Source organism: Naegleria lovaniensis (assembly GCF_003324165.1).
Source record: "Naegleria lovaniensis strain ATCC 30569 chromosome Unknown tig010, whole genome shotgun sequence".
Taxonomy (NCBI): domain Eukaryota; phylum Heterolobosea; class Eutetramitea; order Acrasida; family Naegleriidae; genus Naegleria; species Naegleria lovaniensis.
In genome coordinates this window covers 667,267-678,917 of record NW_025407832.1, presented here as the reverse complement: position 1 = coordinate 678,917, position 11,651 = coordinate 667,267, and the positions used below count along the sequence as shown (strand labels likewise).

The 11,651-nt window shown below is 37.0% G+C and overlaps 6 protein-coding genes across 6 annotated transcripts; 3 read left to right on the top strand and 3 right to left on the bottom strand.

The window, feature by feature from the left end:
* Nucleotides 1-90: 90 nt before the first annotated feature.
* Nucleotides 91-1,980, bottom strand: C9374_000707 (uncharacterized protein; the record flags this gene model as incomplete). Its single annotated transcript, XM_044697000.1, has 1 exon — nt 91-1,980. One exon carries the CDS (start codon nt 1,978-1,980, stop codon nt 91-93), a length of 1,890 nt encoding a protein of 629 aa, XP_044552535.1.
* A 481-nt stretch (nt 1,981-2,461) lies between these two features.
* On the top strand, nt 2,462-3,484 carry C9374_000706 (uncharacterized protein; the record flags this gene model as incomplete). Its single annotated transcript, XM_044696989.1, has 1 exon — nt 2,462-3,484. The coding sequence occupies one exon, from the start codon at nt 2,462-2,464 to the stop codon at nt 3,482-3,484; it is 1,023 nt and encodes a 340-aa protein (XP_044552534.1).
* Nucleotides 3,485-3,587: 103 nt separating this feature from the next.
* C9374_000705 (uncharacterized protein) lies at nt 3,588-5,381 on the bottom strand (the record flags this gene model as incomplete). The annotated part of the gene is made up of 3 exons (XM_044696978.1): nt 3,588-4,266; nt 4,390-4,695; nt 4,822-5,381. The coding sequence occupies 3 exons, from the start codon at nt 5,379-5,381 to the stop codon at nt 3,588-3,590; spliced, it is 1,545 nt and encodes a 514-aa protein (XP_044552533.1).
* Nucleotides 5,382-5,520: 139 nt separating this feature from the next.
* On the bottom strand, nt 5,521-6,828 carry C9374_000704 (uncharacterized protein; the record flags this gene model as incomplete). Its single annotated transcript, XM_044696967.1, has 1 exon — nt 5,521-6,828. One exon carries the CDS (start codon nt 6,826-6,828, stop codon nt 5,521-5,523), a length of 1,308 nt encoding a protein of 435 aa, XP_044552532.1.
* A 197-nt stretch (nt 6,829-7,025) lies between these two features.
* Nucleotides 7,026-8,522, top strand: C9374_000703 (uncharacterized protein; the record flags this gene model as incomplete). Its single annotated transcript, XM_044696956.1, has 1 exon — nt 7,026-8,522. The coding sequence occupies one exon, from the start codon at nt 7,026-7,028 to the stop codon at nt 8,520-8,522; it is 1,497 nt and encodes a 498-aa protein (XP_044552531.1).
* Nucleotides 8,523-8,957: 435 nt separating this feature from the next.
* C9374_000702 (uncharacterized protein) lies at nt 8,958-11,566 on the top strand (the record flags this gene model as incomplete). The annotated part of the gene is made up of 5 exons (XM_044696945.1): nt 8,958-9,101; nt 9,182-9,472; nt 9,529-10,491; nt 10,798-11,033; nt 11,158-11,566. The coding sequence occupies 5 exons, from the start codon at nt 8,958-8,960 to the stop codon at nt 11,564-11,566; spliced, it is 2,043 nt and encodes a 680-aa protein (XP_044552530.1).
* Nucleotides 11,567-11,651: the final 85 nt, after the last annotated feature.

Here is an 11,651-nt window from a genome sequence, read left to right as displayed (position 1 = left end):
TCCGTTGACGGTTGTGCTGTAGCGTGTTTTGACAGAGTCATTGTTCAGCAATACTGCCGATATTATCACACACTCTTTCATAAGTATCTATTAACATCCTAACACAACGGAAATGAACACAGCAATCATGAGAGCAACCAATGTCATCATTGATGAAGAACCACCTTGCTTGGCTGCACTACTCACACCACCATTGCCATTTCCATTCTTGTTGTTTGGAATGACATCGAACACTCTGTACGTGACAGAAGCTACAGTATTTGGAACTGGTGTATTTGCAGCCACAGCTTCAGTGCTGTACGACTCCATCATGGATCTTGTTGAAGTATTACGAGGAAGGTAAGCAGTTTCAATGGTCAAGAAACATCTTCGATCGACGTCATTTCTAATAGCAATTGGGAAGTTGAAATTGAATCCAAAACTTTGAGTATTTGGAGGAGGCAACACTCCTGGATTCACACTTGGATCTGCTCTCACAGCCGCACCATCAATGAAAATATTGGCACTGAAATCACCAGCACGACTTGCATTTCTACAGTCCACATCAGCAGGTATGGATGCAAAGCTCTGGAAGCAACACAAAATCACATCGTATGGAGCAAGTTGGAAAGCTGAAAGAACTGGTGCATTATTGGCATCCACTCTCACATACACGGTATCCGTTGGAGAGAATTGAGTTCTTGGAGTAGTGAGAGCTGCATTGGCAAAGGTTTGAGCTTGAGTGTCAAATAATAAGACTTGTTCAATAGGAGGATAAGGAACCAGATATTGCAGTGAATAAGGAATGGAATGGACTTGATTTGAGATGGTAGTGAAGGAGAGCACGTAATCTCCATAAAAGTCAACTTCAGAGCTAATGACAAACGACTGCAAGACCACTGAGTAATAATTGAAACCATTCGAAGAACCTGTGAAAACAGCATCTGTAACGTTGAAAGCATAAGGACCAGTCACTCTCCATGAAGTAATGGTTTCAGTGACTGTTGTGTAGACAATCAAACGAATTTCCAATCTTCCCAAATCGTTGATGAAAATCTTTTTAGGTTGCAAGAAGCTATTAGGATTGGTATTGTTAAAGTTGACACGAGTGATAGCTAATGTCAAAGTCAAAATATATTTCTGGGTGTAAATGACTTGGTAACAAGTTCCTGATTGAGAAGGAATGACATAGATATCACCACCGTTAGAATTAGATGGAATCAAACGAGTAATCATGTAATCTGCAAACATGGTTGCAACGAGATCAATCACACCTCCATTGCTTACTTGTTGAATATTTGGATTTGTGAGGTAACTTGAAAGTGGAGCTGTGAATTGATAAGTGTTATACCAATTGGTACTGGCAACCAATGTAAAACCATCTCTAATCAAATCGGATTGTTGACAGGCCATCAATGAAGAAAGACCCAAATTGAAATTGGCCTCAGGAGTATCAAACACTCTCTTAAACATGGTAATTCTCAATGTAACAATCAACGTATTTGGATCCACACTGGCTTCAAATATTGGTCTTGGAGCACCAATAGTTCCTCTTCTAAAAGCTGTGAAAATAATCGAAGCAGTAGAATTTTGAGAAGCGACATTCAACAAGGGATCAACTGCTCTCAAAGTATAGGTTGGCATTTGTTGATTTCCTGGATGAGAAAAACGAACATATCCATTTGCTAAATCTTGTTGAGAGAATGAAGTGGTTGGAGCATATAAACCAGTCACATTACTGAAAAGGAAAAATTGACCATTACTAAGAGTTCCTGGCACGACTGAGTAGATGATACGAGGAGGAGCATTGACAGAGTTGAGAGTTGAAACAAGATTTGCATTGGTTAAGGTAATATTGTCTCCATTGTAGAGAGAAAGTGTGTTTTGAATAATTACAAGAGATTGACCTTGAACAGCGACGCTGACAAAAAGCAGTGTGGAAATAAGGACCAATAGGTAGGATAGGTTCAATGTTACAGAACCTCTCAATAGGGTGATCATTTCGGACACAAAAATTCACAAAATAGTTTCAGTAATGGTATATTCTCAACACACACACACGGAATGCACACAAGTTGAATTTCTTGTATTCTTTTTTGATACTATTCGTTGAATGAACGGTAGTGGATGTAAAGGACTCTCATATTTATTTGAAATTAGACTCTTTCCCATTCAAAAGTCCTAAAATGGAAAATAAGGCACGTCAAATGTTAAACTTTTTAAGAATGGTCTTTGCAATAGATAAGATTTCAAGGAGTGTATGGGAAATATTGGAGAAAGGAAGTGATATATTTAAGGCCAATTTTAAAGATTTGGAATTTAAGACTGAACGAGCGCAAAGAAATCAGCATGTCAATTCATCATCACCAAAAGAGAAAATTTTAAACCGAAGTGAACTGTGAACTTGGAAAAATGAACTCTCCCAATTTTCACTCAAAAAACAATGCCGATAGACAGTGAAACAAAAAAAGAAAACAACCAAATGATCCCATCTGTTCTCTTAAACATTTGGAACTCTCTTCCATCTTTCTCTCATCATCATCATCATCATCATGACACATCGGAAACTTCTTCCAAAACCATAACAACAACAACAACACAAAAAGCAGATTCTGAGCCAACTTCCAAAATAACATCCTCCTCTTCTTCCAATGGAACCGATAAAACCTATCACATCAATGATCTCCTCATTCCATTTCCTTCCATTCCCGTTCATGAAATTTTACAAATCGATCGAGAGCATGACATTCAATCCTCCATTCAATTCGAATCTTTGGAACATGCTGTCACTGGATGTTTTCTCCTCCATAACGTGTTGACTCGTCTCGAATGTGAAACATTAATTCAAATTTCGGAACAAATGGGATATCAACCATCGCCACTTTCGATTTTGAGTGGTCAGTTTAATACGAGTGAATATAATCAGAGTACGAAACAAGTGAGAGATTCTGAGAGAGTGTTGACAGATATGCCTCAAGAGGTGATTCGAGTGTTGAATGAAAGGATTGAAAAATATTTACCACAAACGATCCAATTACATAGTGGGGAATGGACATTTTTATCTAAAAATGGTAAACAAGAAGAAATCATTGAAAAGGAACGCAATAATGAATATTCAGATTTATGGCTACTTCGAAAAGGGACTCCCATTAATGAACGTATTCGTTTCAACAAGTACACTCCAACTAAGAAATTTGGTCCTCATTTCGACGCTGGTTACAAGAAGAATAAGAATGAAATGACCTTATTGACCATCATCTTTTATTTGAATGATAATTTTAGTGGAGGAGAAACGACCTTCTTTCCAGGAGGTAAACGAACGCAAATGGATGAACCCAATAGTGTAGTGAAAGAATATCGAATTGTTCCTCGTGCTGGAATGGTGAGTGTGTTTTATCAGAATGGGCCTTTGAATCATCGACATGAAGGTTCTCCTGTCATTGAGGGATGTAAATATATTATACGAAGTGATATTGCCTATGTGAGGGCTGTTCCATTGCCTTAATGTGTTGTTTCCATTCTAATAACATATTGCGTTATATCTATTTCCGAAATATTGAAAAGAAAAATTAAAAAAAACATTTCTTACTGTTCTGGAACCACCACTTTTATTTCTTTGGTATTTGCTTTAAAAATTGTGAAATGGTTGAGAGAGTTCCATTGTTGGGTGCTGGTTTAATCTTCAAAATTTCACATACTAAAGGATACACGTCAATATTGTGAATCACATCTGGAGAGGTAAAGCCAGATTTAAAAAGTGGACCTTTGGCAATGAATAGACCCATCATATCTTGTGCTTCATTGTCATAGCCATGATTTCCATTTCCATACAAGGAACTCGTTGAAGATCTCAAAATAGAATATCCAACTTTGCCTAAAATAACAATATCAGCAATTCGATTCGAATTGGTATAATGAAACCGTGCAGGCATATTTTTCCTTGTATACACTCCTTGAATTCCCTCTGAAAATGTGGCACTATTCACAATCGAAGCCGTCAACTCTCCATAAATAATATCAATTTGTGACTCGTCTTGAAAATAAAAATCAAAAAATGGTCCATTATTGAAATTCTTCACTTTCGATCCATCCACAATGTCTCGTCCTAAAATGTCAGAAACTCGAATAATTTTCGAAGAGGGCGTTTCTGCCATACCATGATCACTCACAATGAGGAGATTGACTTGTTGTGAAATATTTCGTTGTTCGAGACCAGTCATTAATAATCCAATACTTTCATCGACTTCACGAATGGCATTAATCACATTATTCGAATTGGGTCCATATCTAACATGATGATGATGTAGTTTTGAAATTTGATCAATAAATTTGTGAAATTTCACAATGAATCAATAATTTTTTTTTTGAAAATTCAAATCCTTTCAATTTCACACGTATTCATACACTTACGAATGTCCATTCGAATCCACTCCATCAAAGTAGGTTAATAACAATTGTGGAACCTTTTCCTTCTCATCCAACCATTTCAATAATGTGTGAATTCTTGTCGAATATGGAACAGATCCGTCATATACTTTATAATAAGTAGGATATCGTCCCTGAATGGCCACATCGGATCCAGGCCAAAAGAACGACCCAGAAATGACTCGTTGTTTTTCTGCAGTGTTCCATATGGGTTCTCCTAACCACCATCTGGGTTTGAGAGATTCATCGCTTCCTAATTTGAAAACTGCATTGAAAGAAGGATCGTAGAAGCTTGTTGAAATTCAAGATATTTAGTTCATGAATTCAATGAACGCGAAATGAAGAATTATTTCGAAAAAATTGTTGAAAATTGTTGAAAATGATTTGAAAAGGATAACAACCATTTCACACACTTACGAATTTGAAACAATTCCGTGTGACTCTGCATACAATCCTGTCACGATCGAATAATGATTTGGAAACGTCTTGGACGGAAACACGGGTTGAAATCCTTTCGAGCTTGTCGCTCCACTCTGCACTAATAATTTCAAATTTTCACAATACTGTTGTGCCATACATTGTGTCAAATATTGTGCTCGGAATCCATCAATGGATACAAGAATCACTGTAGAATTGAGAGGAGTTTCATGAATGGGTGGTTTCATTGGATTTGCCACATTATAAATCACAATAATGATCAAAGCACTCAATAAAGCAAGAACAATTAAAGTAGAAAATCCAATGAATAAATAGGTCATGAATTGTTTCATCGGAGTGCTTGAGAATTTCTTCAAATGATTGGAATTATGATTGTTCACTCGATTACTGTGTGTTGGAAGATCATCATGATAATACGTGGTTGTGGTACCTTCGACTTCTAAAAAGGTATCATCCAAACGGAGGTCACCACTTGTCCTCTGACCTGAATCGATGTGAGAATTGTGCATAATCAATGCTTCCGAGTCGTGTGACGCCATTTTTTTGATAAATTACAAAGTCTTTCTCGGAGTTTAACACACCGAGAGTTACGAAATGCACATTCTGAATCACAATTGGACACGAGAAATTTTTCATCATGTCTTCTGAAGCGCTGTTTCAACTCATTCAAAAAGAAATTTATCGACAAGACTCTCCATCTGTGGAATCTACTTCTTCAACTGGAATGGATGATTTCATCTTGTTTCGTGTGGATAGGAATGTGGTAACCACTTCGCCATCCTCTTTTTCAAAAATCGATGGAGCATTTTCACAACTTTCCAAAGTGCCACTTGTCAGATTGGACACGACACATTTCAAAATGCCATCAGACTCTTCAAATAATTCCGTCGCTTTAGATTTGTTCCTAGTAGTCACAGGTGGTGGTGTTTTAAATAAATCTAGCATGAACATGGATGTTTCTAAATGATCTTCGACTTGCTCTTCTTCTCCAACCAAAACATTTACCAATTGTTCATCTGGAATTTTCTTTTTTTTCACTGCAGGTGGTGTGAAAATGTCATTAAAATTGAAACCACTACTCGTGGATGCTGTTGGTATATTCTTTCGTTTCTTAGATGATTCTGATGACATACATGGTGATGAGCATGCAAGGGTCAAAGAACAAGTCTTTAGAGAAGATTGATTTCGAATGGAAGAAGGTGGTGTTTTTAAATCAAGTTTGGCCATTGGAGAGGAAAGAGAAGATTGACGAGGTCTGCGACGTTTTTGATTGGAATCCAACAATGGCGATCGTTCTGGTTGTGGTGATGAAAATGAGTCATGACTTTGAGGAGATTGAATGAAAGCTTTGGAAGATTTTGGTGTTGTTGAAAGTAATGGTGATGATAATGATGATAATGATTTATGAGGTGTTCTTGGTGCATTCCTCCTCAGTACATTATCTTTTGGTGATACTAACAATTTGTTGGTTGTTGTGTTCATCTTGCTCGTATTGGAATGTTTGAAATTTTCCTTATTTGTATATTGTTCAGCGTCTTTATCATTTCTGGTAAGAAGTGTACTGTTACTACCACTGAACGGTTGATCATTGTTATTGGACTTTAATGAACAAGAGGAGGATCCCAAGAGAAAAGATTCATCATCATCGTTCCGTACTGAAAGATCTTTCTTTAAGCTTTCTTTTTGATGAAGTGTTGTTGTTGAAAGTCCATATTGTGGTTCAATCATCAATGGATGATTATTAGTTGGATCTATAGTTGTTGTTGTTGTACTCGTGAGGGATGGACGGAAGATATGATCATATCGTGATGATGGAGAATTGTGTTTTGGATTTTCGGACGAAGAAGAAGAGAATTCACCTGTAATCATGGAAACGAGAGAAGATGGAGTGGTAAATTGGGTCAGGTTGGCCAATGTAGCTGAGCAAGGATTTTGATGAACACTTGAATAGGCGTCTAGCAAGGATTCTTCGGAAAGAAATTTCATGTAAAGTGAAAATTTAATTTTTTTTGAGTGTGCAACGTTTAAAAATTTGAAAATGGCGCCAAAATTGGCTGTCAACATCTTCGAGTCGTGTGATTCGAATTGCCTTCATCTTTGCCCTTCTTGATTGGTATCAATGATCACAGAGCATATTCATTGACAATCGTGAGTGAATTGTCAATTCATTGATATCAAAAAAAATGAAAAAAGGCTCTTCTAGCCTCACTCAACCATCCATCATGATGAGAAGCCATTCTTCCTCCTCTTCATTATCGGCAACTTCATCGCCACCATTACCAAATAGAAGATCAAAGGTGATTACGGATGATGATGAAAATGATTGGAGCTCGGAGAAGATGGAACAAACGGAACGAGGAGCCTCATCGTCATCATCAATACGAGAGGTTGTTGCCATGAAACAAAAATCAATTACGACTACTACTAGTAGTGGTAAAACCAAGAAGAAAAATATAGCACCCATTCTACCAGAATATACATTAATTTATGAATTTTCTCCGAGCATGATTGCTGAGTTTCACTCCAAGCCGATAAGCTGTGTTAAATTTTCTCCCGATGGTTCCTCGTTGGCAGTGGCATCTGCCGATGGTACCATAACGATTTGGAATTTAATAGAAAACCTTCCACAAGGAAACGGAGAGGAAACAAATCAAATGCAAGATCGAAATACATCTGACACAAATAATGGATCTTCTTCAATTTCTGGAAACAATCAAGAATTGAGTCTAAGCAAACGAACGACATGCTCTGGTCATTTACTAGGGGTCAATGACGTGTGTTGGAGTCCAGATTCTCAATATTTGTGCTCTGCGAGCGATGACAAAACAATTAGAATTTGGTCAGCAGAGGACGGCGAATTATTGAAAACGCTTCAAGGTCATAATCAATTTGCTTACTGCGTGGCTTTTAGCCCACGTGGAAATGTTATTGCTAGTGGAAGTTTTGATGAGACCGTTCGTATGTGGGATGTAAGGACAGGAAATTGTTTAAGAACGTTGCCAGCTCATTCAGATCCTGTTTCTTCTGTGAGTTTTTCTAGAGATGGGTCGCTTTTAATTACTTCTAGTTATGATGGATTTTGTCGTGTGTGGGATACCACGACAGGTCAATGTTTAAAAACTATACTTGTAGATACTCAGGCGCCTCCTCCATTGTCCTGTGCCAAATTGTCACCTTTTGGAAATTACTTACTCATCAGTTGCATGTCGACTCATGAATATCCACAAGCAGCGTTAAGACTATGGCAATTACGGCCGGATCCCATAGCAAAAAACATTCGTACATTTCGAGGTCATGTGAATGATCGATTTTCTTCCAACATTACGTTTCATCCAAAACTGAACCTTGTAGTTTCCTGTAGTGAGGATGGGTTTGTATATATTTGGGACATTCAGTCTGGAAATATTGTCACCAAGCTAAATTGCAACACTGGGCATGATACAAGCAGTAATGCATTAAGCACTCAGACCACAAACAACAATGACCATCAGAATTCACAACTACAAGAAGGTAATTTATCTAGAACTGAGATGGACACCTCAGATGATCATGGCCACCCGTTCCCTGTCATATCTCTTGATATCTCAACCATTGCCAATGCAAACTTTGTAGTCGCTTGTACCAATGAACCACGACTGATTTTGTGGAGAGAAGCGTTGGTTCCAGGAAAAACATTCTAATAATAAGAGAAATTTTGTATTGGAGCTTGATGAATAGACTCTATTGGGATCCTTCGCGACCATAATATGAACTTACCGATTGGACAGAGTATTAGATGACCCTTTTTCAAATTCTCACTGTTGACATTCTAATTCGTCCGCAAATGGAATAATACCACAATTAGATCAGCAAGACAATACATTTTTAGAATTGGTTGTGATTGATGCTGAGGTTACATTGAGAAAATTCAGCCACTCTGATTTTTCAAATACATTCAAATACAACAACAAATTGTCGTCACATTCAAGCAAGCATAGTGCATTGACAATTATATCTTGCAGTGATATTTGTAAATATATTCTCGTAACATAACCAAACGATTAATAGTTGATCAAACGATGAAGAAATCTCTATGGACCACCTTGGTGGTTGTACTCGGCACCGTCATCATCGCGATGATGGACCTTTGGAGCAGCATGGTCCTTGCCCATGCATCTTTAAACTTACTTTCAAGATTGAATTTGGAACGACCCTCTGAAAACTGGGTGATACTTGTAGCAGGTTCCAATGGTTACTACAATTATAGACATCAAGCCGATGTAAGTTTTGTTAAATAATCATAACAATAATGGTCATTGTCTTAACATTTCCGAAATGTTTTGCAAATGCATCCAAATAGATTTGTCATGCTTACAAAATTGTCACAGAGAAGGGAAAAATTCCAAAATCCAACATTATCACCTTCATGTATGATGACATTGCATACAATAAGGAGAATCCTCATCCTGGAGTAATAATTAATGAATACAACGGAACCAATGTCTACATCGGAAAAGAAGCCATTGATTATCGTGGCAATGATGTCACACCACAGAATTTCCTTTCAGTGTTGAGAGGAGAACCAATGTCTGTTGGAAGTGGAAAGACACTTAAATCTGGACCCAACGATAAGATTTTCATTTACTTTTCGGTATGTTTTTAAAATTCATTCTCTTCTTATCAATTTTTTGTGATGAAATGAAATAGGACCATGGAGCTACCAATGTTTTAGCATTCCCTGGATTTTCACTGTTACACTCCAGTGATTTATATGAAGCTCTTCAATTCATGTATCAAAATAAGAGATACAGTCAATTAGTTTTCTATGTTGAAGCATGTGAAAGTGGCAGCATGTTCAATCAAATTTTATCGTCTAGTTTGAATATTTATGCAGAAACAGCATCCACTCCATTTGAATCCTCCTATGCCTGTGATTATAGTAATGAATTTGCAGCTTACCTTAATGACTGTTATTCCATCAATTGGATGAATGACAGTGACATTTCTGACATTCGCGTGGAAACTGTTGGAATTCAGTTTGAAAAAGTGAGAAAGGATACCACTACTTCAAGAGTGTGTCGATATGGAGATTTTGTAATTGAGAAGGAACCATTGATTAATTTCCAAGGAAATAATTCCATCAAGATGACGTCTCAAGCAACTCCTCAGCAGAAAACACAACAGACATTTGGAATTTCTCGTCAACCTATGGATTCTCGTAAAGTCTACGAAGATTATTTACAAAGAAAACTTCGAAGCTTAATGAGCTCCTCTTCCACAGCCTCACTCTCTGAAAAATTACATCTTCTTACCTTAATTGAAGAGTATAGACAATCTATGAAAAAGACTGATCGAATTTTCCAACACTTGTCAGACCTGTATCCACTTGACAAGTTTAGAAATCGACGTTTATGGATGCAAGCACAAAGAGATGATGAAGAAACTTCATGTCGTTCACAAGCTCTTGCAGCAAATCCACTCTGTATGAAACTATTTGTTCAACTCTACGAAAAGAGATGTGGCTTATTTGATGAATATTCGTTGAAATATATTTCATATTTTAGCGACTTGTGTTTACAAGCAGCAACAAGTGACAGCGGCAGTGCTGACAATGATGCATTTAGATTTGTAAAGAAGATGTATAATTCTTTGGACGAGACACTGAAACGGGTATGTCTCGCTATGAAAGACTAGGTGCATGGTTCGACAAACAACTTGGTGTGATGATTCCTCTTAATACAGTCAATTTTTATTTTTAAAAAATTGAATTCAATTATAAGCATCAGCAGTGCTTGAAATTGAAAATATTTATAACCATCAACAGAACAACATATCGGAAGGTAGAGAAGAATTATAAATTCGCTACTACCACTTCTAACATCAGAATTCATTCATTCGGAATATTCGAGTGCTTGATTGGATGATCCTATCATCATCGGTTTGAATAATTATGAAAATTTTCATCATCACTATCAGAAAATGTTTCAGGTTTCATTGGGTAGATCGATAACCGATGCTTGGTTAATTATTTTGCAGATTGTTTTGATTCAATCCGTTAATTATTTTCTTTTAATTTTGTTATGTGTAGCGTTTTGTTTGCCTTTCGGCTTTGTACCAACATTGGAGCAGTTGTTTTCATATAAGGCTATTTCAGTGTTCAGTTTGTTTGGATGGATTAATATTGTAATTTGGTTGTTGGACGGTTTTATTGGGTTTGTATATTATTATGAATTTTGAATAACTTTGCATCATCACGATCGGTTGAATCACGCGTAAACATGAAAATTGAAACATTTGTGTTTTTTAAAAATTGAAACGACAAATTGTTTCATGCAGAGGTTTTCTTTTATTCATGATTGTGAGGAGAAGCAAAAAGTGCATGGATTTCACCATCACTTTTCACGTCATTCATCTCTTATTATGCATCATTTACAAGGCATTCCCAGTGTATTGGGAGTGGTATGTGTGTGTGATTTTGCACAGTATTATCATGACTTTAGTGGGAGAGTTTTCATGTTATTGGAGAGAACAACGAGAAATTAATTTACCATCCATGAATCGCTCCTCATCGAGCAGTAGTCGAACCTCGAATTCTCTCACTTCATCATCAACAACAAGTTCAGCTCTTCCATCACGAGATGTTCAAGATGACGATGACGATGAAGAATCTGCTATTGGAGATCCTCAAATAGCAGAACGAACTGCATTTCTATCCAACACGACGAAGGAAGAAAAGGCTCACTAAATCCTGAACATCTCGTTCAACATGTAAATATTCCGAAAGAACGTTCCTGAGCTCAAAGGCTTATTGTTGTCGTTCCTTAAAAAAA